Here is a 22,125-nt window from a genome sequence, read left to right on the forward strand (position 1 = left end):
GTTTTGAAGTCTATGCAGAGGGCACTCTCCAAAGAGAGACTCTGAGCAGAGGTGATGTCAGTCCAAGCCGAGGCTCCTCTCCCAAGCTCTCCCTGCACAGCTTCCCAGTTCAGTGACTGTTCCCTCCTGCTGACTGCAGTGCCCTTCCTCCATGTCCATTAGGTCTGATACTGGCTGTCTTGAGATTCCCTCCCCTAGAGCAGAGGTTTTCAACGTTCATCACAACGTGACCCTTTAATCCAGTTCCTAGTGTGGTGGTGACCCCAACCATAGAATTATTTCTATGCTTCATACCTGTAATTTTGCTACTGTTGTGAATCATAATGCAAATATCTGATATGCAGGATATGTGATATACAATCCCCCTTCAGGTTGAGAACTACCATTCTAGACAATGAATTATCAGAAAATGAAAATGTATCTTGGACATTTTTGTAAACTCCGTGTAAGTCATGTCTAATCTAATCATATGTATATATATATATATATATATATATATATATATAGAGAGAGAGAGAGAGAGAGACAGAGAGAGAGAGACAGAGAGAGAGAGAGACAGAGAGAGAGACAGAGAGAGACAGAGACAGAGAGATATGTATGTGTGTGTATATTTATACACACATATATATACATATATATGCATATGTGTTAGATCTTTTATTTATTGAGCAACACAGTGTTTTAAGTCAGTTCTTATGCTTTAGTGACCAAAATGGCCTTAAAGGTAAATGTAAGCAGTCCCGATTATTCAGATAAAGCCAAAGCATGGGAATGTAAATTACCCAAGGTCAGCAGTAAGCAAGTGAGGAACTGATATTTGAGCTGTGTGGAGGGAGTGTTTTTAACCCCTGTGATCAATGGGTTCCTGCCACCACCACTGTTGACCAGGGCCTCTTGCTTCATGTTTATTGTTTACCACACCAAGGATCCCAAGGAAGTACAGATCCTGCTTTAAGAAGGAGACAGTTAGTCCTGTGTGGTGGCTCGTGCCTGTAACTGTAATGAAGAAGCCAGGGCAAGAGAAGTTCAAGTTCAAGACCAGACTGGACTATTTAATCAGTTCGAGGCCAATCTGAACTATATACTGAGATGTAACAGCAACAGCAATAACTACTGAATGGGAAGGACTGAGGCCTGGGAGCCCACGCTGTGAATGGGCAGTAGAGCCAAACGCCCCCCCACCCCCTGCCCCCCACCTCCACACTATGGCTCGCTCAGGAGCTACTGGGAAAACTGGAGGCAGCCATATGTAAATGCTTTCCGTGGGAAGAAACGATGACAGTTAAGTGACCTATTTCTTTCTTTCTATTCCCTTTTATTTTTCTCCAGGTTCAGTCCTTCTTAACATCCCTGGATGGAGAGAAGCTAGAACTCTTGAAAAATGACCTAATTTCAATCAAGGACATCTTTGTAGCCAAAGAATCAGAGAATGAAGCAAACCCAGAAGAACAAGGTAAAAAGCAGCAACAAACAGCGAGGTAAACCAGGGGCCTGGGCCTCAGACACAGCGGCTGAGACAGCCTTAGGACAGGGTGGGATGGACTTCATCCAGGTGCTCCCCACACCGCTTCCAGAATGCCCTGTGCAACTGTTGTGGGTACAGGGCTCGTCTCACTGATGGGTAGCCCTTTCTTTACTGAATGGGAACCCCATTCTTCCTCTGGTGTCCAGCGTAGTCCCTGGCACATCACCAACACAAATAAATGCAAAAAGTCAAGTAAACCAAGCACAGTGTGCTGGGCCTAAATGCCCACAATATATGTGGCACCGTCTACTTCCATGTGCCAGTATTGTTTAATATGATTGAGGACCATGGCATGCAAATCTTGCAATGAATTTCTTTGCATAGCTTCATCATTCCCTTTAATTTCTGTGAGTAGGAGTAGTGTATTCGGAAGTGTCCCACACACCATCTGAACTGTGCCGTTCTTGGTGTGGGAGGCTGGTAGCCTAGCAGCTCGGTGCTTGCCCAGCTGTTTGAGACTCCCAAGGTCAATCCCCACCAACCACACAAAAAGTCCAGTTCTGACCATGGCTGTGCCATTTTCTCCAAGTGCCCAGGGTGAGGTGTTTCAAGTTGAAGGTCATGGAGTGAGTGCAGTAGACACATCTCAACAGCCTTCCCCTTGGTCTTAGTTAGTTTTTGATTGCTGTGAAGAGACCACAACTAAGGCAACTTATAAAAGAAAGAATTTAATTGTAGTTTTAGACAGTCTGTCCATGACCAATATGGCAGGGAACATGGAGGCAGGCAGATGGGCATGGTACTGAAGCAGTAGCTAAGAGAGAGACAGAGAAAGGAAGAGGGAGAGGGAGAGGGAGAGGGAGAGGGAGAGGGAGAGGGAGAGGGAGAGGGAGAGGGAGAGGGAGAGGGAGAGGGAGAGGGAGAGGGAGAGGGAGAGGGAGAGGGAGAGGGAGAGGGAGAGGGGGGAAAGGCAGAGAGGCAGAGAGGCAGAGAGGCAGAGAGGCAGAGAGGCAGAGAGGCAGAGAGGCAGAGAGGCAGAGAGGCAGAAACAGAGACAGACAGAGACAGACTGGGTCTAGCATGGGCTTTTGAAACTTCACAGCCACTTCCTAGTGAGACACCTCCTCTAAAAAGGCCACACCTACTAATCCTTCCTAAACAGTTCCACCAACTGGAGCCTAAGCATTCAAATATGTGAACCTGTGGAGGCCATTCTCATTCAAACCACCACACCTCTCAAATGTGACTAGAACCCAAAGGAATGTAGAGCTATTTTATGAGAAAAAAAAAGGCTTCTTTTGAGAAGGAAAAAGCTATTCTCAAAGTTGGTCATGCCCAATGACCACATTGAGTCATCCACTCGGGAGTGGAACAGAGTCAAGCATGTCATGTGTATGTGTGGGGTGTCTTCCTACAGACGGCAGTAACAGGCACCACACCACAGGTGCTTCCTGTAGTTTACACCAGTGGACAGAGCAACTGCAGACACAAGGCTGGCTCTAGAACCAATAGGAAAGTCTGCTAGATACCTTTTCACTAATTTTTTGAACATGTTATATGACCCTGCTGAAAGGAGCATCTGCACTATATCCTGAGACAATGCTGCCTGTCCTGGGAACGTTGTGAGGCTCAGATTAAATACCATCCATAAAAAAAACACACCTTATGGATCTTAGCATACAGAAACTGCTCAAATACGTTAGCTGTTAACTATTGTTATTTAATGTGTCCACACATCACCAGGGAGGTTGGGAAGGTAGAATGAGCTGCAGCTTTGACTTGTTTGTTCCTGTCATTCCCTCACCATGCAGAGGAGTGATAATAAGTGTTCACACTGTCATTGTCACAGAATCATTGTGTTCCCAGGTGCATTACATACCTTTAATCAAAGCGCAGATACGAGCACTCCTGTGCTTAAACCTTGAGGCTCAGGGCAAATTATTGTGTATATTCATAAACCTGTTTAATCATGGTTTCCCCCTTTAACCCCTTATCCTGATCTTCTGCGCCTTCACCTTAATGAAATTTATGCTCCTTGCATCAAAATAAAAGAGCCAATTATACTGAAGTATAGAAAGGGGCCAATAAACATCAAAGAGGCAACTGGGACTAATCTTTTTGAGCATTTGTATGTTCCTACAAAAGTCACCAAAGATGGCAACCTTGTATTTTTTCTAATGAAGAAACTGAAATACTGGGTGTCAGAGGAGATACAACTCATACTGGGGACCCAAGATGACCAAGAGACACCCCTTCCCGGCACTAACCATCACCCCGTTAGTTTATTCTCCAAGCTCATGATACTTGAGTTAGAGCTTGGTCCTTCTGGGTGTGTCATTCAGAAAGGATTTTTAAAAGGACTCTAGGACTGGGGAAATGGCTCAGCCAGTAAAGTGCTTGCCTTCCAGGTGTAAGGACCTGAGTTGGAATTCCCAGAATCTCTCACAAGTAAATCCAGAACAGGTGACACTCCTGAAATATCAGCTATGGGGAGACAGGAAGCAGAGACAGGCTGTGGGCCAGCTAGCCTGGCCTTTGGTCTCTTTGTTGAAGTCTTTGACCAACGAGAGACCCAATCTGAAACAGCATGTGAGAGGTTCCCGAGTCGTCTTGTCTCCCTACACATGCTATGCATGTACATGCCCACACCTACAGATGCTTCACACTCTTATGGACACAAACACACACCACACACACACACACACACACATACACACACGCCATACACATACACACACACACACACCACACCATACACACACACACACACATACACACACACATACACATGCACACACACACACACACACCACATACACACACACATACACACACACACCACACCATACACACACACACACACACACACACACACACACCACCATACACACACATATACACACATACATGCACCACACACACACACACACCCCACACCATACACACACACACCACACCATACACACACACACACACACACACACCACACCATACACATCAGAGACATTGTTACAAATGCAAAGTTAAATACTATTACATTGTTCATCAGTGTTGTTCTTTGGAGAAGAAGCTGGGCTGTGCTGCCAAACAGAAAGTGTTGCCACGGGTGATGTGGTATGTTCTCATTTAAATATAGAGCCTCATTCAGTAAATTGAGAATGTTGGATTTCACACATACACATGCACACACACATGCATACTGAAGTGCTGAATATCATATTTTAAGAAAAAAAAATGATAAATTTGGTAACTGGAAGGGGAACGTGGTAAATTTGTCTCTCTCTTCATGACAAAACCCTATTATCTCCTGTAATAGATCCATTTCCCCCAAAGGGCATCTCCAGATGATCAAAACACTATTAATTTTCATTAACTTAATTTAATAAATAAATGTCATCCAGACACTTAATGAGGCACTGGGAGAGAGGAACAGAGGTGTTGTTAAGTCAACACCATCACAAAGGAATAGGACAGCTCCAAGAAGACGGAGGGGTTACCCAAAAAGATGCAGAAAGGAATATCATCAGTGAGATGAGAAGAAAAACAGAGAGCAAAATTACGGCAGGAACTTAAGCATTGCCCCAGGAGTTGTTTTCATATAAGTGCATTTCTACTCCTAAAATCCGCTAACAATTAAATAATTTGTTAGTTTCAGAAGGTATAATAACAAGCTGTCGTCTTCTAGATTAAATTTAATATCTGGCTCCTGCGCATTGAATGGCATTGGCTCATGGTTTGCATGTTGGCTTTTTTGCCACAATGGAGTCTCACCACACAGCCATGGCCCTCCAATGTGCTTTACCATGGCTGTGAAGAGATTTTAGAAGCCCATTTTCTGTTTTTATTGCCATGAGAAAGTTCTCTTGGCCATGTATACAGACCGAGAATAGCAGTAATAGTCTTTGTTACAGCACTGACTATCGTCTGTTTTTATATACTTTTAGCAATTTTTTCCCCTCTGAGATACATGGTAACAGTTACTGGTATATGTTTAGTAGAAATGATGCACTCTTAGAAGCTGGGGCTTCCTGAAGCATTTGTGTTCTGATTTACTGTCAATTCCCACCAAATATATGTAATATTGCGTGTTCATGTCAGTGTGGCACATAGCAATTCATACATATTGTTTCCTTATGAAACAATTCAATATTATATTTGCATCTCAGGGTGTGGCTCGGTGATACCGTGCTTGCTGAGCAGAAGTAAGTCCCTGCATTTGATCCCTAGCAACCCTCCAAAAGTACAACCTAAAATTTTACAAAGAACAGAGGGTGAGTTTTATGATCCCCAGTTGAGAGGGGGCGGAGACGAAGCTGAAGAAACCCCGTGACTGGTTTCAGGCCCCAGGGGTGGGTCTCAGCCAAGGGTTCCCGCTCTGTAGCACAGCCTCCTGCCAATGAAGGAAACTGGGCAGTTCCCGGATGTGGTCTTGCCCATGTGCTTGTCAGTAGAATCTGCTTTCCTCTCTCTCTCTCTCTCTCTCTCTCTCTCTCTCTCTCTCTCTCTCTCTCTCTCTCTCTCCCCTCTTACTCCTCTTCACCCCCTCCCTTCCAACCTCTCCTTACTTGGCTAAAGGAGTCTCATTCTCAAATCTCCTCAGGAATCGCTGTGTAGGTAGCTTTCTTCCTATGCATCCTCTGAGAACTCTATTACAGCTGCAAACTATATCACAGCACTCACCTTCCTGGCTGGAATGAGTCCCACTACCGCTCCATCCTGAGCTAAGGCAGTTGCCCCCATCTACACCCAGGGCACCCATCTTGCTCATTCTGTGCAGCCACCCTGGCCTCCTTACTGCCCCCCAGAACTTGACAGGCACATTCCCTGCTAGACTTTATTGCCACTGCCAAGCGTCTAGAACACTTCTCCCCTGATCCAGAAGCTATCCTCAGGTGGGGACTACACCCCCGCCCCCACGTCGTCTTTCCCTTCTCGGTTACTATATGAAGCAAATACGATATAGAACTGTTTGTAAAAAAAAAAAAAAAAAAAGGAAAAGTGGTGTAAGTGAATTATTATGTAGCACATTGACACGAGCACACGAAGATTTTAAATGTGTTTGGTGGGAATTGACGCTGAATGAGAACTCGGATGCTTCAGGAGGCTCCAGCTTTTCAAGGCACATCCATTCCTCATAGCTCCCTCCTAATCTTGGCCTGTTTAGGTTGCCGTAGCAAACATCGCAGCGTACCTTACAGGAACTTACTTCTCACAGTTCCGTAAGGAAGTCTGAGATCAGAGAGCTGGCAGATCTGGTGTCTGGCAAAGGTCCATCTCTGGGTCACAGTCAGCTTCTTGTAGCTGTGTCCTCCCGTGGGAGTGGAGGCCAGCCAGCTCTCTGGGGATTCTTTACACAGACACTAATCTATTCATGTGAATGCCATGCTCATGACCATGCAAGTGTTAGGTACAGTATTTTCCACGTGGCTTAGCCTTCCCCAGAGGTATTACCTGGGCTCTGGCATAAGCCCGGGTAACCTCTTCACTGAGGGTTTTGCACACATGCAATTGGGCCAGATGAATGATGCTTTATTCTCCCTCAGTGGGGCTCATAAACCCATTGTGGAATCAGTACTTTAGCACCTACCAGAAACTTTAAGATGGTCTTGTCTTGAAGTTGCAAATGAGAGAAGTGAGCAGAGAGTGCAGCTTTTAACAATCTCTGTTTCCTACCATGGATATTTTTGGTTCATTGGTTTCGTTTGGTTTGGTTTGGTTTGGTTTGGTTTGGTTTGGTTTGGTTTGGTTTGATTGTTTTGGTTTTTGGTTTTTTGAGACAGGATTTTTTTGTGTAGTCCTGGCTGTCCTGGAATTCACTATGTAGATCAAGTTGGACTTGAACTCACAGAAATCCATCTGTCTCTGCCTCCTGAAGGCTATAATTAAAGCCCTGTAATCACCACTGCCCATCCAGGGATATTTATTTTTATTTTATGATGTATAAATATACTATATAACAAATATTATATGATTATTGTATTCTATATCATATGATATCTTAATAGATTATCAATTCAAATAATATTTTCTTTAGCACCTATTATGTTCCAGGGATCATGTTAAGAATGAGTTAAACTCTTCTCTGTCCTTAGATAGCTTCCCATCTGAGAAAATAGATCTTAAAAAGTATTATAGTACCACACAGGTCTTCTAGAGAACCTTGGGAAATTTCTCCAGAGAGATGGTATTACATTAGAGCACACATGAGACTTCCACTCACCCAGCCCTGCCAGTCCCTTCCTCAGCACCACACCCTGGGCATTGTCAAAGTTGCTATAGGAAGCCTAACCAGTTTCCGAATAGCGGGTACCAGAGGCCTGACACAGGTCATACATACTCATTCTGTCAGCAATGGGCTGCTACAGCTGTGGCCCCAAGACACACAAGGTCTCTCTCCCTACCTGCCTTTGTCCCTGAGCCAGCCCAGGGTGCCCTAGTGCCAGAGGCCTGCAGCTAGGCTTCAGCAGAGCTCTCCAGGCAGCCTGCTGCCTCCCCGCTGTGCTCACCGATGGAAGACGTGACATCCATCTTCCCAGGCAGCCTCAGGGCGCACTGCCAAAGCCCCCCTTAGTCTACCCTGAGTGCTCCTGCAAAGTCAGGGGAGCTGCCACGTTCTGAAGGATGAAAAATAAATGCATCGCGCCTCTTACTGCTGTTGTGTTCTGTTTCTAGGCCTAGAAGAAAGCGGGGAAGAATTTGCCAGGATGCTTACAGAGCTCCTGTTTGAATTACACGTCGCCGCCACACCTGACAAACTCAATAAGGTCGGAACCAACCCTTTCTGTGTCTTTGGTTTTAAAGGGGGACTGGAGAAAGAGGGTCTTGGTGGTAAGATTCCTCAGATTCGCAAGAAATGGGGGGAAAACCCCGCCAACACCCCCCCCCACGACATAACAGGGGGAGAGGCGTCTGAGGTCAGTAATTGGTACCTTCGGAGGCACCCTAATGGATGCAAGGCTTCTGAGACCTCCCATTCTGTAATTTACGAGTAATTATCTAGTGACCTTGAGAAAGTCAGTTGCCCTTTCACAGGGGAATAGACTGTTCTGTCAGAGGATGATTATCTTCGGGGGGGGGGGGGGGCATCACGGGACTTTCCAGACTCTTCTCCCACCCTTGCTTTTTAAAGAGACATGCAGGTTTTAGAGCGAAGAGGGAAGCTCAGACCTTTCCGCCCACCTGGGCTGCCGCTGCCGCTCCAACACATCTTAGGAAAGTCCAGCTTTGCCATTACAGATTCCTCTAACTTCACAGTGCATTTTGCAAGTTAGAACCAGGTCTAACTGTAGGATTCCTTAAGGAGGTGCTGGTCACTAATTACCCAAGGCTATGTGATTTCTTTTCTATCTCCCTCTCGCTTTCCTCCTGACTCTTACCTGACCTAGCAGTGGTTTGCATAGCCACTCACCTGTTATAATGGGTGAAGGAAGGACAGAATGAGGTACAGAAGCGGTGAGATGAGGAATTTCTTTCTCTCTGTTAGGGGTCAGTGAGCCGACAGGTCAGCTGGGAAATTACCTCGTTCATCTCCCTACAGCACCTGCCACAGCTTGGAGTGGAGAGGGGTGGACTTCTCAGTTGCATGGGTCAGCCTTTATTCCTAAAAGAGTTCTTTTTAGGGTGGCTCTCCCCTAATCTGCTATCTCTTAAAATACCTCCCAACATTCTGACATGTTAAACATTGACATAGGCTTTAAGGTAACTCAGTGTTTTAGCATAAGATGAGTGACATCTTCTACTTAAGCAAACGTTGTAAACGATCCGATGGGCTCTAGATAAGTCTGTCCTGTCTCGGAATTCAGGAATCAATAGGCCGGGTAAGGAAGGTGGTCTCGGCAGTTTCCAATTAGCTACGATTTTGTAAGTCACGAGTTGCTTATGTGGCTCTCCTGGAGTGCCAGCCCTCTGCTCATCCTAGAGGTTGGACAGAGGGCCTGCCATGAATCTGAAGGAGCAAAGCCATTGATCTTCTTCCCATCTATACGTTATTGTTTCCTGAGATGACGAGGGCTTTAGGAAAACCACCACAGGAGGAACCTGGCTTCAGCCATGACTTCTACTGATTTCTAGCCTATTCGATAAAGAGTACAGTTCATCTTTTTATCACCAGCCATGAACCACGAAAAATACATTGTAGATTTTGCAGCTTCTGTCCTTTTCCTCATCTGAATGTCATTTTAAAATACCCTTTTAGAAGTTCGATGTGTTCTATATACTTTCCATTCTGCCCTTGTCTCCTCGTCTGCCCTGGAGGGTCCAGGTTGAGAGCACTTGGTTTTCACATTCCCACACTAAATGTGTTGTTTGGTTGGTTGGGACCATGGCAGGCCATGAAGAAAGCTCATGACTGGGTGGAAGAAGATCAAAGCGTGGTGTCGATAGATGTGGCCAAAGGGTCGGAGGAGGAAGAGAAGGAAGAAGGAAAGGAAGAGAAAGCCGAAGAACCTGAAGAAGACAAAACAGGGGGCCAAGGAGCTAAGACTGTAGAGGTAAACCTGCCTGCATCAGCCACAGTTATCTGTGATAATTCTATAAGGAGCCTCGTTTAAAGCGAGGAGGACCGCTTTCTATTTACACCATGCCCTACATCCTAGTAAGACTGCAATAGACAATCCAGATTTCTATCCCAAGACAATTTATGGCTTAGCGTAGATTTTGTAGCTTTTCTCCATAATTTTATAATTTAAAAGCAGAAAGATCTTCCAGAACATAATTGATTTATCTTTATGCAAATCTGCTACTATAAATTGTCTTTATGCTCCCTTGCTAATGAGGCAATTGGAGCTCTCTTTCAATGCTGTGGCTTCTTTCCTGCAGTTTAGTACACTCATATGCCTATACTTTATGTCCTGCCTGTGCTCCAAAAGTCATCTGTGATAATTGTTCCTTATGCTGAGTTCCAATTTTAAAGTGACAAAGGTATGGTTCTCCAAAGAAAAATGTCCACTGGAGTGTGCCATGCATCTTCTCTTCCACGCACCCCACTTACCATAACCTGCCTAGTGTGTGGCCAGCAACAGCCTGACTCTTGAAGACACAAATGTGAATAGGCTTGTCTTATCCCTGGGGACCTGGCAGCGTTGCCATTGAGTGCACACACACACACACACACACACACACACACACACATTTTGTATGTAATGCATGGTTTGTCTTTGTGTGGAGACCAGAGGTTGCCACTGAACCTGGAGCTAACATAATATTGGCTATGGCCAGTGACCCCCAGCCATCAGCCCATCTCCATCCTCCAGTCCTGAGGCTAAAGCTGTGCAGCACTTAGGAAGGTGCTAAGGACACAAACTCAGGTTCTCATGCTTGTGCAAAAGCACTTTACTGACTAAGCCACGCCCCCACACCCTTGGAATTTTATAGGGATACAGGATTACATCATCTAGGGGCCAGGGTGTAGTTCAGCAATACAGTATGTGCTTCGAATCATGTCCCGTTTTTTAACGCGATGGGGGTTTTTGAAAAGAGGCTGCTTAGTGAGTAATTCTCTTGTGTGCGTCCATTTCAGGAAGTGTACATGCTGTCCATTGAAAGTCTGGCTGAAGTCACTGCACGCTGCATTGAACAGCTACATAAGGTTGCAGAGTTGATTCTCCATGGACAAGAGGAGGAGAAACCAGCTCAAGACCAAGCAAGAGTTCTGATAAAGTTAATGCAACTTTCAATTCTTCCCCTTTAGATTGTATGTGTGTGTGCATGTATGCATGTGTGTGTGTGTGCATGTATACATGTGTGTGTGCATGTATGTGTGTGTGTGCATGTATGCATGTGTAGATGTGTGTGTGCATGTATGCATGTGTGTATGTGTGCATGTATACGTGTGTGTGTGCATGTATGCATGTGTGTGTGTTATGTACATGTATACATGTGTGGACGTGTGTGCATGTATACATGTGTGGACGTGGATGTGTGTGTGTGCATGTATACGTGTGTGTGTGTGTGTGTGCGTGTGCGTGTGCGTGTGCATGTGTGGACATGTGAATGTGTGCCATTCAAATGCACATACACATGTACCCTAAACACCTGAAAATTTAGATTTTCATGTCAACTGTTATGGTCATTTTAAGAAATAAGGATTCTGTTAGGAAATACATTATATAGCAATAATAATAATACATAGAAGATAAGGACTCCCTTAGAAAATACATTATACAGCAATAATAATAATAGTAATAATACATAGGAGTTTTTGAGAGATTTAAGAGGAGACACACTAATGCATTCAGAGGTATAAACATGTTTGTTTTAATAGATTGATTTCTTCAAGGCACAGAACATTGAGGGTAACTACATATTCATACCATACCAACAGAGAAAGGACAGTCTAATATAACTTTTCAGTTCCCCATACAAAAGTAGGCAGACACACACCACCCTTTTCAGCAACGTTACCTGACCTGCCTGGTCTGTTCTCTGGGCATGCTAGCCACTAATGCAAGACAGTTCACTGCAGGCTGCATTCCTGTGCCATACACTGAAGTTTATGTTCTTCAATAACCAGTTGTTGTTGTTGTTGTTAATTTATCTAGTATTATGCAAACATGAATATACATAAGCTATGTGTATATATGTATATATATATACATATATATATATATATGAAAACAGTTGGTGTGAAATCTTTTTGAAAATAGAAAATATTGCTAAAAATAAATCATTAACTTTTATGTGTATAATTATATATTATGACATGTGGATTATCAGCAGATGTTCAAATACCCCTTTGTTATTATTAAAACAAGGGAGCCAAATTATCACCCAAGAAAGAACACACACATACACATACACACACACCTACCATATTATTCATATGCACTTCACCATCTCACTAATTTTACTACATCTGACAAGGAAAATTATGTATTTAGAAATAAACTTCACAGTATGTGATAATTCTAGAGAGATAGCGTATTTTCTAACATATGGAAAGAAAAAGAAAGGTTTTGAAACGCTGAGGGCAGTGTCTAGCTACTGCCTTGCCTTTGTAAAGACCTGAAAGGGGAGGGCTAAGGCTCAGAAATCCCATGACGTGGGTCCTAGGACCTTGCTCTTAGCACCTTTCCGATTCCCTTGTTTGTGCCAACCTCATCCAGCTGTGCTGACCCCGAGCTGGTCAGTCGGTTCAGTGAGTGCCCTCCCACCACCTTCCCAAGAGCACACAGTATGGTCTCTGATGTCTTCTGGCCTCACCCACAATGACTTCTTCAGACAAATTTCAGATGGATGGATGGACACCTCCATATGGTTCATCATACCTAGTACTTAGGCCTAGGGGTGTAGTTCAGTGGCAAGCCTGCTAGCACATGGAGGCCCTAGGTCTGTTCCCCGGCATCACACAGGAGCGGAGGGCAGAGAGATGACTGATCTGCTAAAGTACCGCTGTGTTCACCTGAGCACCTGACTCCAATCCCCACACACAAAAAGCCAGACAGGGCCGCAGGCAGCTGTAATCTCAGAGAAGGATCCATACCTCCTTCCCCCAGCATGTGGCGTATGCACATACAAGCACCTACACATACACAAAAGAAAACGCTACACATACACAAAGAAAACCCTGCATATATAGATTAGACAGAATCTCTATCAAAAAAAAAAAAAAAAACAAGACAAAACAAACCATTTTCTTTGCCTTCAGTAGCTCTCCTAACATGAAATATTCTTTTGTTTTTCTAATAGTATTTTATTCACTATCAACCACACACTGTAATTGTTAGGGGAAAATCAGACAGGACACACAATATATTTGGCAATCATATTGTTTTCTGTCTTTGTCATCTGTGGTGTTAGTATAAACCTTCTGATTAATTTTGTCTCTCTTGCTTCATTTTCTTGGAGTAAAGACTTAAAAGGGAATGGCCAAAGGAAAGTCCACGTTTGGAGATGTAAAGAGAATTTCCAGGGATCGTTGTTTTGAGGCAAATAGGAGTCACACAAGCAGGATGCAGGGAGAATCTGGATGTGGTAGAGCACGGCCACTGTCCCAGATCTCTGTAGGCTGAGGCAGGAGGATCTTTGGAAGTCAAGGCACGCCAGACTGAGACACATAGTGACACACTGCTGAAAGGGAAAGGAAGGAGTTAGATGCTTGCCGAGTCACACCCGAGACCCTGGGTTGTTCTCCAGCACCAAGAAGGGTGCATGCATGTGTGTGTGCATGCATGCATGTTGAATGAATGCCTGCATTTGCATTTTAATCCCCTTTCTACACTCGCCACTGTATGCCCCATGCAGGTGACTTGGCAGATTCAGTTTAGTCATGAGATGACATGTGAACGAGTGCCTCACTGAACGTTCATTATTTTAAAATGACCCAGACACCGGAGGAAAGTCACCTGGCCCGAGTTTGCACTCCTGTGAAAAAGATGCTCAGGCCTGCTATTTCCCTGCACGTGGCTTTGATTCTAAAAGGAGGGCAAATTAATTAGAGTATTGTTCCTTAATTAAACATGGAAAGAAAACTGTGAACCATGGATGATTGTCGAGGATGACTGCACAATTTTGTAGAGCGACTTCAATCTCTGCTTTTGACGTCATACTGCCATTCATGTCATGCTAATCATCACAAGGTTTACGTTACTTTATAGAAAATCCCACAAACCTCTTTTTTTTTTTTTCCTTATTTCAGATTAACCACAGCAATGTGCAATGAAGTAACCTCCTTATCGAAGAAGTTTACAAATTCTTTAACCACTGTTGGGGTAAGAATACAATTCGGGTTATTTTCTTACATTGTTGAGGGAAGTGGAGCTGTGAGAAGTCAGGACTATGACACTTTTTAGCACAACTCCATAATCACAGCTGTGTCATGCTGTTTTTCTAAAATCAGGCAGAGGTCCCCTCTCTAAGCACCACTAGCCTAGGGCTCTCCTCTGCCATGGGCACAGACTCCAGTCTGCTGTCTGCCTGGGCTGTAGACTCCAGTCTGCTGTCTCAGACATCATCTGGACTGTGGTGGGTGGTCAGATCTCCGTGGACCTGGCCTTATTCATATATCAAAAGAAAGGGTGTCAAAGGAAGGTACTTTTCCTTTGCTTATTATCTATCTTCACATTACTCAAGAATCTCTATTAAAATAACTAACTTTAAATATTATTGTTCAGTATTATCCTCAGTCTAAATAAGCCACATATGATAAGAATTTTAAAAAAAAGTGTTGTCAAAAAGTGTTGTCAATTAACATCTAAGTGTTTCTGTTCTTAAGATAATAGCTGTGAAATGTTGCATGTATTTCAACGTGTGGCTTCTGATTACCTATCTCGGTTGTGCCCTTTTCTGTCCCAGGTAGCCCTTGTGGGCTGGGGAAATGGCTTAGCCGACGAAGGATTTCATGTTCAAGTGTGAGACTCTGAGTTCAGATCCCCAGAGTGTGCTGGTAATCGCAGTGCTCTGGAGGAAGACAAGGGCCTTCCCCAGAGCAAGATGGCTTGCTGGAGGAGTAGCTAAATGGGCTAGCTCTAGGTTCAGCAAGAGACCTTGTCTCAGTAAATAAAGAAGAGTGTGATTGAGGAAGACACCCACTGAGCATCAACCTCTGCCTCTATACACGTGTGCACACACATGCATGCAAACATGTGTGATTCCCCCATACTACACATATATACATGGGGGATGATGAAACCAATTGTATTATAAAGCCCACCTTAGTAGAGCAGGAGTAGCCCTACTAAGTGGGAAACACTCCTCTTTTATCTTCCTACTTCTAAAGCCCCTAGATGCAAGATCTGACTCTTTCCCAGAGACACAGGAAATAGGCTTTAGTTGGGGTATTTACTATTGCAATGTACAGTTTCAGTTTCCAAGGAATGACTGGAAGTCTGAAACCAGGGCTATGCTCTCTCTGAGGCCTCTGGGGGTGGGTTATAAATGGCTCAGATAAAGGGATGCTTTATGGAAGTTGGTGGAAGACTATGAACAGCTCTGGGGACCCAGCAACAGAGAAACAATGTCTCATCTTTTTTTCTTTTTTTTGGGGGGGGGGGGCTTGAGACAGGGTTTCAGGGTTTCTCTGTATAGCCCTGGCTGTCCTGGAACTCACTCTGTAGACCAGGCTGGCCTTGAACTCAGAAATTCACCTGCCTCTGCCTCCCAAGAGCTGGGATTAAAGGTGTGCGCCACCACGCCCAGGTCTGTCTCATCTTTCACATTCCTTTTTCTGAGTCAGAAGTTTCAGAAGACCACCAGCATAGGTCAGACAGCAGATGACCACCTTGATGTCACTCAGCTGTGACTGGGGGCAAGATGGTGGCATGTAGACCTACATAGCTGCTGGGTGTAACTGCACTGTAGGCAAAGAGCAGTTCTTAAAAGAAATGGGATATCAGTCCCCCATATGTCTGCTAAGTGAGCCTATGGATAAAGGGTGAGTTGTGGGCCACTAACCCATTCTGCTGTCAAGTCTGGTTTGCTCATTCTATCTTGGGCTTACCTAGTTTAGGTTTTCAGCAAGGCCATATCGTCATCGGTAAGCAGAGTGATGGGGAGATGGAAGCCATTGATAGATGGCTATCAGTCGTTGACATATCGCTATGGAAGCACGTCCCTCGACTTCAAGTTACTCGATGATAGGCTTTGGTGGGAATGGTGGGTTCCCATAGCAGTGCGAGGGCTTGCCTCATCAATTCAGGTTCCAAGCTCTTCTGTTGCATCTCCCCACTTTCTACAGTTCGATATCTGAGGACCCCAAGTGGCAGAGAGAGGAGCTGATGCACACAGGCCTCTCCATTGACCTCCCAGCTCCCCCATCAGCAGCCCGCCACGCTTTAGACCAGAGATAACCAACTGTTTGGTGCCCCGGGGACTGTCTGTGGGTTTTTATAGGCTTTGCATTGAATAGGTTTTTCCCCTGGAGTGGGTAATATTTGTGACACAGTTTTCTTCTCCTTGTACCGTGTCAGACTCTAGCATAGTGCTTCCCAAAGCAGGCACACCGACCACCTGGAGACCTTGTTAAAATGCAGATTCTCATTCAGCCAGTCTGTGTGAGAAGAGGGATTCTGCATTGTTAATTAGCCCTAGGGTGACCGAGCCAAGGTCTTTCCTGAGCCAAGGTCCACACTGGCTGAGCCAAGTTTCCGGCAGGTGGGTATGTGCGCGGACTTACAATCGTGCACATACCCAAACACGAGCGTGAACGTTCTCAAGCGCAGACACCAGCAAATGTGTGTTGTCCATTTGAAGACAGTGAAAGCTTACATCTGAAATGGAGCTCACCACACGCCACAAAGCCCCGGTCTGCAGCTCTGAAGTATCATTTACATTCATCATTGTTTCTGGTCTCCAAAGCAGCCATTATTCATAACTTGAAGCTAATGAGTGTGCATTGCTCTCCAGGCTCCTTTTAAATGGTTCGCATAGCTCATCGACTCTGAAAACCGATGTCATCTTACTGGCCTCGTTTTGATTGTATCTTAGAGGTTTATTGATAATCACATAAACATGAAAGCAAATACGATCATGGATTTTCTGGTTACTTACTAAAGTGACTTGAGTGTTTGAAGAGGTCCTTCCTCACCCTCTTCCAAGACTCCATTGTGGTTTCCTAATGCCAGCAAAGGAAGGCTTCTCTGGGAAGACAGACTTAATTCATATGCTTTTGTTTGCTCGACACAGAGCCTTCCAGGTACAGTAAGGGAACCCAGCCGACTAAGATTGCCCCGTTAAAGATTCATTGCTGTAGGGGTCTGTTGAGCGGTTTAGATAGGGAAGCCTGCTGATTGACAGCCGAATAATATAACTAAGGATAACGACCATCTCTCCCTTTTGGAGCACCTGAAACGGGGATTCATTCTCCACGCGGTACACATACACTTGTGATTCTCAAACCTGGATCTACAGACCTACTTGAAAGTTCTAGTTAAGAATGCCCTCACCGTGTCGCTCCTCTGGTAGATAACCTACAGTATTTGTGCTCACGGGTGAGGTGGGGGGAAGAGGGAGAGAGGGGAACAAAGAGAACAAAAGAAGAGCAGGCAGGATAGACTAGTAGGACACATAAGTGGAGGACTGGAAATTTTATAACAACAATAATAATGTTTCAGGGGCTGGAGAGTTGACTCAGTAGTTAAAGCATGTAGTGCTCTTGCAGAGGACCCAGGTTCAGTTCCCAATACCCACATATTACATATTAAAGGTCATGACTGTCTATAATTACAGGTTCAGAGACTCCAATGCCCTCTTCTAGCCCCTGAGGGCACCTGGACTCACATGCACATACCCTATACCAACATAAACATGTAATTAAAAATAAATAGAATAAGCCGGGCATGGTGACGCACGCCTTTAATCCCACCACTCGGGAGGCAGAGGCAGGCGGATTTCTGAGTTCGAGGCCAGCCTGGTCTACAGGGTGAGTTCCAGGACAGCCAGGGCTATTCAGAGAAACCCTGTCTCAAATAAATAAATAAAATTCTTAAGAATAAGAATCTCGGAAAGCTATACAGATGCCTTAATTAAAATCTGCAGTGAGGCACAGCACATGTCTGTAATCTCAGCCTTTGGAAGCATGAGGCGGGCTACACAAAAACCAAAAAGATTTTTTTTTAACACAATAATAAAGATCATGACAAATTTACCATCAACATTGTAACCCTAGCTGATCTGGGTGTAGGATGGTGTCAGGCAGATTGGGCAAGCAGAAGATAGGATCCAATCAGCTACCAGCTTCCCACCACTGAAAAAAGTCTACATTTCTAGCAATGTGAACTCACGTAAATTGCTCAACCTCCCGATCGCTGTTTCTTCATCCTGCTAGCTAGCGCCTAGGCTTACCGCAGCACCAAGCCCCTCCTAGGGTTGCTGGTAGAATTAGAGATTGCATAAGGAAGGTGCAGACGCCAAGCACACTTCTTCCTCTAAGACATTCCTCTACAAAGCGGTGCCTTATATTTGACGTGCTAAGCCTTGAGGCCCTAATCCGTCAATTTCATACTTTCAATTTCACAGAGCAACAAGAAGGCTGAAGTCCTTAACCCCATGATCAATAGTGTGTTTTTAGAGGTAAGTAGCCCCCAGAGAAAGTACTCCAAATCAAAGTGAGTGTTACAGCTATGTTCTTTTTTTTTCTCTTTTCTTCCTCCCAGTCAGCAAGTGTTATTGGAATTCTAAATCTTATCGTCAACAGTCTAACAGTCTTTGTGTGTGTGTGTGTGTGTGTGTGTGTGTGTGTGTGTGTGTCCATTTCTGTAGCTCAGCCAGCTGTAAAGTGTCTGGTAGAGCAGCAATGCCTAATTTCCAAGAATTCCTAATTATAAAAGGAAATGCTAAGCTTGCAGGCTATTTCCGGCCACCATTCCTCCCCCCCTCAACCCTCCCCCAGCAGACGCAGATTTTTGCTGCCAAGTTTGACACTGTGATTATTGGCTGCAATGGAGGATTATTACCCACTGGTGATTTTCATAAAAACAGGCATTTCCCTTCGTTCACGAGAACTTTTAGTAGAGCTGAGTCTAAGTTTCAGGTTAGCGAAACTGCTGCGGGATGCCTGCCCATTCAGTGACAAGCATAGAGTCCCCACGAGAGAGGACTCCCTGCCTGCCCTGCCTGCTCACTAGGACTTGGTAGCAGCAACTGCCCAGATGGAAGGCTATCCCAGCACTGCTGTGGCTCTGCAGAAGACGAACCCAGTGATGTAAGAGAGAAGCAGTCCAAGATGCATTCCTGGTCTTGGAGCGTGGGCGCTGTGTCCTGCATTTGAGCAGTGGAGGAGGACCTTGCCCATGGGGGAGCCACAGGGCCTCCCAAGCAGCTATGGGTCAAGGGCAAGGCCCAATGCCATTGCCTTCACATTTGGATGGCAAGAGTAAGCTCTGGAGAGATTACATAACCTCAGAACTGGTGGCAACGTTGCTGGGAACTGTGTCTCATTGTTAAGCAAAGCTGTCCATGGACCAAACCTAATCAAGTGGTGGCAGCGAGTATCATTGCTTAGGACACAGTCTTGCAATGGACTCAACCATAAGGGGCAGGAACTGTAGGGACAAGCCCAGTGGAACAGACACAGCTAGTAGAAACCCTGGAAGGCAGAGGCAGGAGGATGGTGAGTTCAAGGCCAACACAAACTATATAGTGAGTTTCAGTCTCACTTCTTAGTCTCCCACCCCAGATCTCTGTCATGGCTGCCAGATTAAACATGTACATTAGCACATTAATTTAACATACTTGTGCACCACAAATATGGCACCCAATAATAAGCCGCTGGCCAATACCCATTCTAGATACCCTCCCTAAACTTCACTGGCCACTTTTACAGTGATCTCTCCAGGGCACTCTATGTGGAGCTTTCTGTAAATGGTTGTGGTTTAGACCCTAGCCTCTGTCCTGTGATTTCAGGACCACAGGGTTGACCTGAGAAAGGGATAGATAATACTGGCCATGCGGGGCCATGAGTCTACACATACTCATGTCCCTTAAAAGCCCATGGAAATGATTTGTCTCAATTTGAATGAGGGCCTTTTGTTAGCTCACATAGTTGAGATCTGGGCACACTCCATCCAAAAACATGTGCTTACATTTACTGCAAGTGCAGACATTCTGAGAATTCTATGATATTGTTGTGCTTCCTTCTCCTCGGAGGAAAAGGATGTTGTTAGGGCTGGAGAGATGGCTCAGCAGTTAAGAGCACTGGCTGCTCTTCCAGAGGACCAGAGTTCAATTCCCAGCAACCATATGGTGGCTCACAACCATCTGTAACGGGATCTGATTCCTCTACTTGTGTACATTAAGGCAGAGCATATATATATATATATATATATATATATATACAAGAGAAAGAGAGAGAGAGAGGAGAGAGAGAGGAGAGAGAATAAGAATGTTGCTATATGGTGACAGCCATCGAAACTGAACTATGAAAATACCCTCAGCTCTGTTTTCCTTCTTGCAGGGCTCCAATAGCACCACATATGTGCAGGACGCCCTCCAGCTGCTGCTCCCGGTACTGCAGGTCTCCCACATCCGCACCAGCTGTTTGAAAGCTACAGCCCAGCCAGATTGCAGCTAGTTCAATAGCAGGCCACATCTCTTCACTACATACCATTTAAAGGCAACGGACTTCTATGTCACTGGCCAGACCATTTGAGGACACTACAAGCAATTTTTGCACAGTTTTGAAAATACAGAGAGTTAAAATTTCTCTTAATGTATACTGTTTTATCAATAATTATGTTTTCTTTACATTAACTTAAACTTGTACTTGTTCTATTGAAGTTTTCCTTTAATTTGCAGTTCATTCACAAATATATCTGTTTTCCTGGTCAACCAGACTATATTTAGAAATTCATAGAGAGAACCTAGATTTTTGTTCAGCTTTGAAATGTCTACCTTTCTATGCCCTATTTTTCTCAAGCATGGCTTTAAATGAGTTCTTGTACTGAACTTCATTTAATTGCATAAACATCATAAGCAAAAATACCGCTACTTATTTGGTTTTAAAAGGGACATAAATATCTTTATAAATATCACTATGTAGACCAGGCTAGCCTAAAACTCACAAAGATCTGCCTGCCTCTGCCTCCCAAGAACTAGGACTAAAGGTGTGCACACGAAACCTGCCTGCCCTGAAGAAGTGTTTTAGTTTAGAGTGTTTGGTGGCAAAATTATAAAGCTGAGAATCATTTCAACAGAAAACTAAAGGGGTTTTAGCCAGGTAGAAACCCCGACCTGCATTTCAAAAATACCCACTAACCTGATCACACACATGGTAGAGGCAAAGGGTAGAAAGTCGTAAGTTGGCCAAGTGGGGTGCTGATCCAGGGAGATGCATCAGAGACCTTGCAGGGAGCAGTGGTACTGAACCTGGGCTCTTGTGAGATGCATCTGTTCTTTCCAGGCTGAGGTTCTCTGGCATGCTTCTGTTTGAGACCATCACTGACATCCCTACCAGTAGTGTCCAAAATAGTCATGCCCAGTGGCTTATCCCAGGGCAAATGATGCCTGCAGTCTTGAAAGGGAGAAAAATCCCTCCTTTGTTCCTGTGGTAGAAGCCACTGCGTCTGTCCCCTGTGGGCCAAGTAGATATCTGAATTCTCTCAGTAGCATTTTTGTGTGACTGTGTTTTGTTTTTTCAGCTGTATGTCTCCTGAAACAACCAAATAAAAACTCAAGAACAATGTATTTGCAACCTAGAAAAATTAAATCCGTAAAGGTGTGGCATTTCTCCTTTCGTGACCTCTGGAATGCTTCTGATGTTAAGTGTGGTGGTGATTAACTGTTGATCATATCACAGTCACCTCTGTGAATTCTATAATTCTTAAGTATAGAGCAGAAGAAATAATCTAGATTTATAGTTTTCACATCAGAGGGATTTGTACATTAACCAGAAATACGAAAGAAAAACAAATACCTCCAAGGCATTAGATTCTTGGACTTAGTCTCTCGGCTGTCAGTGCTGGGGCGGTGGCTCAGCAGGCAGTGTTGAGAAAGCGTAATGACCAGAGTTAGACTCCCCAGCATGGATGTAAAGTCTGTGCGCACACCTGTAATCCCAGCAGTGGGAGGTAGAGACAGGAGGATCACCGGCTAGCCAGTGTAACCAACTGATGAGCTCCAGGTTCAGTGAGTGTTATGGTTCATATATGCTCTGCCCAGGGAATGGCTCTATTAGAAGGTGTGGCCCTGTTGGAGTAGGGGTATCATTGTGGGTGTGGACTTTAAGACCC

At 44.6% G+C, this 22,125-nt stretch overlaps 1 protein-coding gene across 1 annotated transcript in view; it reads left to right on the forward strand.

The window, feature by feature from the left end:
• The window catches only part of Fam114a1 (family with sequence similarity 114, member A1), a 71,827-nt gene extending 50,198 nt beyond the window's left edge, over window positions 1-21,629 (forward strand). The window contains exons 8-14 of the mRNA NM_026667.3: window positions 1,330-1,453; window positions 8,138-8,229; window positions 9,793-9,954; window positions 10,983-11,122; window positions 14,100-14,172; window positions 18,416-18,469; window positions 20,352-21,629. Coding sequence (NP_080943.3) covers window positions 1,330-1,453; window positions 8,138-8,229; window positions 9,793-9,954; window positions 10,983-11,122; window positions 14,100-14,172; window positions 18,416-18,469; window positions 20,352-20,468 — 762 coding nt within the window. The 3' untranslated portion in view covers window positions 20,469-21,629. The remainder of the gene's footprint in view (window positions 1-1,329; window positions 1,454-8,137; window positions 8,230-9,792; window positions 9,955-10,982; window positions 11,123-14,099; window positions 14,173-18,415; window positions 18,470-20,351) is intronic.
• The last annotated feature ends 496 nt before the right edge of the window (window positions 21,630-22,125 follow it).

This window comes from Mus musculus, chromosome 5 (assembly GCF_000001635.26).
Source record: "Mus musculus strain C57BL/6J chromosome 5, GRCm38.p6 C57BL/6J".
Taxonomy (NCBI): domain Eukaryota; kingdom Metazoa; phylum Chordata; class Mammalia; order Rodentia; family Muridae; genus Mus; species Mus musculus.